Source organism: Mastomys coucha, unplaced genomic scaffold (genome assembly GCF_008632895.1).
Source record: "Mastomys coucha isolate ucsf_1 unplaced genomic scaffold, UCSF_Mcou_1 pScaffold18, whole genome shotgun sequence".
Lineage (NCBI taxonomy): Eukaryota > Metazoa > Chordata > Mammalia > Rodentia > Muridae > Mastomys > Mastomys coucha.
The window spans coordinates 82604284-82610283 of NW_022196900.1; the positions used below are offsets into that span (position 1 = coordinate 82604284).

Genomic DNA, 6000 nt, shown 5'->3' on the forward strand with positions numbered 1-6000 from the left:
GAGGTTTCAGGCAACCTAGAAGCAGTCTCTATCCCAATGAGTGTGGTAAGTAACTGGAGCTTTGAACCCTCTGAGGAGTCGGGAAGATGCCACAGAACTGGAGGCTGAGTGACTTTAGAAAAGGATGGTGCTGAAGGCCAGCAACTAGAGCTACGGAGTGACAAATCTCCTGAAACTCTAAAGTCGATAAATAATAGTAGTGGAGCTGGGGGTGTAGTTTAGTCCATAGCGGCTGCCTGGCATGCACTAAGCCCTGAGCTTGATTTCCAGCGCCACATTAAGCAGACATGATCACACAGGCCTGCAATCTTGGTTGACACTTGGAAGGTGGAGGCAGGAGGGCCAGAAGTTCAAGAGATGCTTCAGGGAAATGGCTTGGTGGCTAAAGGTGCTTTCAGCCAAACCTGATGACCTGAGTTGGATTCCTGGAGCCTACGTGGTAGAAGAGAATCAATTTCTGCAAGTTGTCCTCCAATCTCCGCACTCATATGTAGAATTAAGACTATAATACATCTCTGGAGGCAGAGGGAGGGCAGATCTCTGAGTTTGAGGTTAACCTGGTCTGCAGATTGAGTTCCAAGACAGCTAGGGCTACACAGAGAAACCAAACAAAAACAAAACAAAACAAACAAACAAAAGAAAAAAATATATTTAGACAGGATCTCACTGTGTAGCCCTGGCTGGCCTGGAACTCACCCTGTATGCCATAATAATCTCTAATTCACAGAGGTCCGCCTTCTTTCTTTCCAGTGCTGGGATTAAAGGTACATGCCACCAATTTTTAGAAGTAAGGAATATAATAAAGAAAACTTCCTTTAAATAGTATTATAATAAATAAAAACCTCTGGTTATGGGGCAATTTTGAGGGCAACTGGGATGTATGAGATATGCTTCACAATAAATAAATTAATTAATTAAATTAAATAAATGGTGCCATGGAGTATGTTGAGGGTCATTGTAAAGATTAGGTAAGACAATGCAAATGAAGTAATTAGCACAGGGCCTGGTATATGGGAAATACTGAGTAAATATGATGATGATGGGAATTCAGATGTAAAGAAGGATTAAGCTGATCTTTCATATTTGCTGTTAGTCATCCCAGATGCAAGATGAGGTGATCATATATGGATGCTAGAACCCATGACTGCCTTTTGTGAAGCCAGAGGTCTAAGGTCTGCACTGTCCAGAGCTGGACATAAGCTCATACTGAGCCTTGCAGAACCCAACAAGGGGCCAGTTGTCAGGGATGGTTCTCCTACCTCCTAGTGCTGGGATAAAGATGGGAGTGGAGAGATTCCCACAGTGGGGAGAGTTCAGGAATAAAGAGGGACAGTGGATTTAAATGGGTTGAAGATCAAGAGATTCCAAGCTGGGGAAGATATGAAAACTGGAGATCTGCACTTGCATCTGATCATCTAGGATTGACTTTGGGGAGTTCTCTGAGCCGGGCTCGGGGTAGCTCTGACGTGTGCTGTGAAGCTGCATCAACAGTCCTCCACCAAAGGCATCTCTGCATTCACACACACACTCTGGAGGGCATCTGTCAGTGTTTAAGGACATGTTGGTTGTCACAACTGAGGGTGCTATTGGCATCCAGTGAATGCAAGCGAAGAATGTGGTTTAAAAATCCTACAACACTGTCACAACAAAAAAAATATTCACGGACACAGAATGTTCGAGATACCAAAGTTTAGGAGCCCTTGCCTCTCACATTTATGGTTCCTGAACTCCTTTACAGCCTTTAGGACTGCAGAGCAGCAGGCCATCTGAGAGTTAGCCAATGGGAGGACAGGTTTCCTGGCCAGCATACAGCTAGAGAGTTCTGGCACAGCTGAAGGGCCTATGGGGATCTTGGGAGGATACCTTTCCCGCAGCCAGGGCATTGTTTGGGGTAGACAGGTGGGATAGACACTTCCCTTTTCTCCCTGTAACTGACCAGGACCCCTAGCCCAGCAACTGAGGATTAACAGATTTATTTATTTGTTTGCCTATTTATTTATTTAGAAAAGACTGGTACCTTTATGTTTGGGGTTATGTGGGGGCTCCACATGCCTTCTCAAAGAAAGTGCCATCATGGGTATGTGTAACATCTGGGGCTGAAGCCTCAAGAGGATATCCTGCCCATTCAGCGAGGCAGGGAACTTTGTCGCTTCAGCTGCCCAGGGCAGTCTCCTCCCCCTCCACGGAAATAGACAAGAGCGAGTGAATCGTTAGTTTCTCCTCGACGAAAAATGCCTGATTGAAGATCAGGATGATGTCCCCTTGCAAATCGTCCTAGAAGGAAGGCTGGAGCAAAAGCGCTCCAATCGACTAGTTTTGATGGGGGAGAGCCCAAGGGGATCCACCTAGCACTGACGAAAACTGGCCAGGAGATTTAATTCAGATACAAATCTCAGGACTGGGGCCTGGGATGCTGCCTCCACCCCCACAAAGTAGGAAGTGGGAGGAGCCTTTTGGGGGACAGCGGAAAGTACAACCACCAGATTCTCACTCCCGCTCCACCCCCACCGCACAGCACAAAGAAGAGGAGGGGCTGTGACTTAGATTGCCTCTGCTAAGGAGCCTTAGCCTCCAGGGCTTGCTGCTTGAGACTGGAACTGGGAAAAGTCCTTCAGGGTAGTGGTGACCAGCTGCCTCTCTCTCTCCCTCCAGCTCTGGAGGAGGAGGAAGGGAAGGGCAGAGGTTCCTAGGCAGGAGGAACTAAAATTCAGTACTACATAGGTCAAGCCTTTGGGCGCCTTGGAGGAAGTCTTTTTTTCAAGCTCCTACTAGGGATGAGAAACTGGTCCTGGGGTCTCTTTTCCTCTTTCCTTTTATTTCTCTTTTCTTTTCTTTTCTTTTCCCTCTCCCTCTCTTTTTTCTTCCTTCCTTTCCTCCCTCTCTTCTTTCTTTCTTTCTTTCTTTCTTTCTTTCTTTCTTTCTTTCTTTCTTTCTCTCTGTCTCTTGACCGGGCTCAACTTGTACACACTGTGTGGCCGAGGATGACCTTGAGTTTTCTTTTCTTGTTCTTGTTCTTTTTCTTTTTTTTTGAAACAGGATTTCTTTGTGTAGCCCTGGCTGTCCTAGAACTCAGTCTGTAGACCAGGATGGCCCCGAACTCAGAAATCCACCTGCCTCTGCCTCCCAAGTGCTGGGATTAAAGGCCATGGGCCACCACCGCCCGGCAACCTTGAGTTTCTTACTTTCCACTTCTACTGCCCTCTTTTCTAGGGAACAGGAGATCAGGGTGGGGAGGGGTATCTGGTTTCCTAAATATTTTACTCCCTGTCGGTGGTAGAGGGGGGGGGGTTGGAGTTCAAAGATGATGGGAGAAGTCTGAGAACTTAGGACCTGCTGTGTAGGGAGCTCTGTTTTGTTTGTGCTGGAGATGAAACCCAGGACCTTGCCCATACAAAGCATGCACTCTACTCCTGAACCTTGACAGCCACCCCAAGGAGCTTTTAGGTTTCGGTCTGAGTGAGGATGGGACCTTATAGATCAATACACGTGCCCCACCCCCACCCTTAATTCAAAACTGATGACTCTGAGAAGAACAGTCCCAAAGAGTAGGCAGGGCCAAGTTCGGGAATCCCAGGCAGAGAGGGGAATAATCAGTTTGTGAGAAGGCGAGAGGCTCCACCTCCAGTCTGTCCAGAACCGCCCTGCCTGACAGCAGGCTGGGTGGGGTCTGGCGGCTGCCTGTGACTGTGACTCAGGTTTCTGTGGGCAGCCAAGGCAGCCGGCAGGGAGGAGCCCAGACAGGCTGGCCAACTGCTGTTTTCACCTCAGCTGTCCCCTCTCCTGGGAATGTAGGAGGCTCTTGACTAGCCTCACTGCTCTCCCAAGGCTACAGACCCCTGTCTCCCTCTGCCTCCTTCTACAGATCCTCATGCAGCCTCCTGAGGTCCTGCCACAGGATGGAGAGTCTGGGATCTCTGCCTCTAGGGAGGCCCCAGAATGTCTGTGCCACAGGGAGAAGGCTATAATAATGATTGGTCCTATACCCTCAGGGAGAGACTGAGAGAAACCCTTGGCCCCTCCAGCCTTCTCCTAGCCTAGCTGGCTCAGTATCTGGACAGACCAGTTGTCATGGTGAAGGGTGGGTGGTACACCATGGTATATAGTTGCTGCAGAGACAGGCAAGCAGGCTGAAGTGAGAAGACCTTAATCCCAAGCACAGTGCCCACAGGACTGACCACTAAGGAGAGATGGCAGGAGCCAAATCCAAAGGGCTGTGGTCAGTGATGACGGGGCTTTTGCCTTGGTGATTGGTGACAAGGATTTGGTCAGCTAGCTCATTCCTCAGTGATTGTTGGGCTGTGTTTTGATTTGTTGAACTGTCTTGATAGTGTAGCTCGAAGGTAATCACATTTAGTCTGTGCCTTTTCTGTGCCCAAGATCTGTGCTCATTTCTCATTAATATTTACAGCAACTAAAAGAACCCCAGCACCTGGCCTCAGATGGCAAGCCTGGGATTAGAACTCGGCACTGAGTGCCACCACAGCTGGCATCTTTGTTTTTCTGGGAACTAGGCAGGGTAGCTTGTTCTAGAGAAGGGAGGGTGAGAGAGTGACAAGCGACTTGGATTTGTTTAAAAGGCCACAGGTGGTAGGATGCAGGGCCTGGCTGTGTTTGGGGTTTGGGAACAGATGGCAGTTGGAAGAGAAAGCTGTTAACTACCTTGACACAGAGTATGCGGTCATTCAAACTTTTTATAATGAACTTTAGACCTCTGTGTGAGCCATTGCTAGTTTTCCAGGACATCCTGGGAGCTAATGGAGCTGAGCTGCAGCAACAGAAGACAGTTCAAAATAGGGACTTTCCAAGACCAATCTGGGAGAGAGAAGAATTTGCAGAGCATCCCAGAGCCAGTCGTGGGGGAGGAAAATAAGGACACTCTGTGGCAATATGGGACTACCACAAGGTGCGAATGCCACCTAGCGGCCATAATGGTGCAGCCAGCCCGGCGCTCGTAGCATTCCGGAGCTGTAGTTCTCGCTGGACAACGGGTGGGACTTCCGGTGGAACTGCCGGATGCTGTAGTCTGACTTAGGTCGGCCGAACCACAACTCCCGGGGTCCTCTGCGCCACACCGCGCAGGCGCAGTGAGGAGGGGCCGGTCAGTCCGGGACTCTGAGGGGCCGCGGCTGGATTGAATCGGCGTCACCTGGGGTCTGGGTTCTGGGTTGTGAGGAGGTGAGGTGAGGCGGCACTGAGCGGTGGGCACCATGTCGAGGCAGGCGAACCGTGGCACCGAGAGCAAGAAAATGGTAACTAAGCGTGTGACCTGGCGGGCCGGGCGGAATTGAAGCTTCCTGGGAAGGGGCCTGGTGCAGGCGCTCCAAGTGATTGTCAAATGAGTCCTGCTGCGAGCTGTGGGATGGGGAAGTCCCAGTGTGGGTCATTCCCTAGGCGTCCGGCGCTGGGGCAGGTTGGGGGACCCCTGAGTTGCCTCCCCGCCCGCTACGTCCGGCTGTTTCTCGAGGTCGAGTGCATCTCTGTGCTAGACCAACAACAGCGACGGTAATCAATAACAGTAACAACCATTTACTGATCTCTTAACTGTGTGCTTGGTGCCAGGCTCTTGCTTCCATTATGTCATTACCACAAGGTAACCCCTACTAGGTGGATAATGTTATGGCGTTTTACAGCTCAGGGAAGCTTATGCGACATCCACATCCAGATTTACACTTAGGAAGAGTTAGGATTTAAACGCATGCCTCTCCATTTCCACAGTGACTGTTTCAGACCACTGAGTATACCGCCTTTCACTATGCTTTGGGCATTGTGAGACTAGCTTAGACAGTGGTCTTGCCAGAAGGGGACTTGCCATCAACATTAAGAAGTGAGCCGGCCTAAGTACTCAGTGGCCCCTGTAATGGTTGAGAGGGTAACTGGTTCCTTTCCCGACCTGGGAATAGTGGGACAGTATATAATCCCAAAAGGCTGGGTCTGGAGAGTCAGGTGGATATCAATTTTCTCCAAATCCCAAGGAAAGAGGCTTTCTTGTCAGGTGTTTTT

The 6000-nt window shown here is 49.7% G+C and overlaps 1 protein-coding gene across 1 annotated transcript in view; it reads left to right on the top strand.

Annotated features, from left to right (window-relative positions):
* Nucleotides 1-5050: 5050 nt before the first annotated feature.
* The window catches only part of Trappc3 (trafficking protein particle complex 3), a 13549-nt gene continuing 12599 nt past the window's right edge, over nt 5051-6000 (top strand). Inside the window, exon 1 of the mRNA XM_031378654.1 lies at nt 5051-5249. Coding sequence (XP_031234514.1) covers nt 5208-5249 — 42 coding nt within the window. The 5' untranslated portion in view covers nt 5051-5207. The remainder of the gene's footprint in view (nt 5250-6000) is intronic.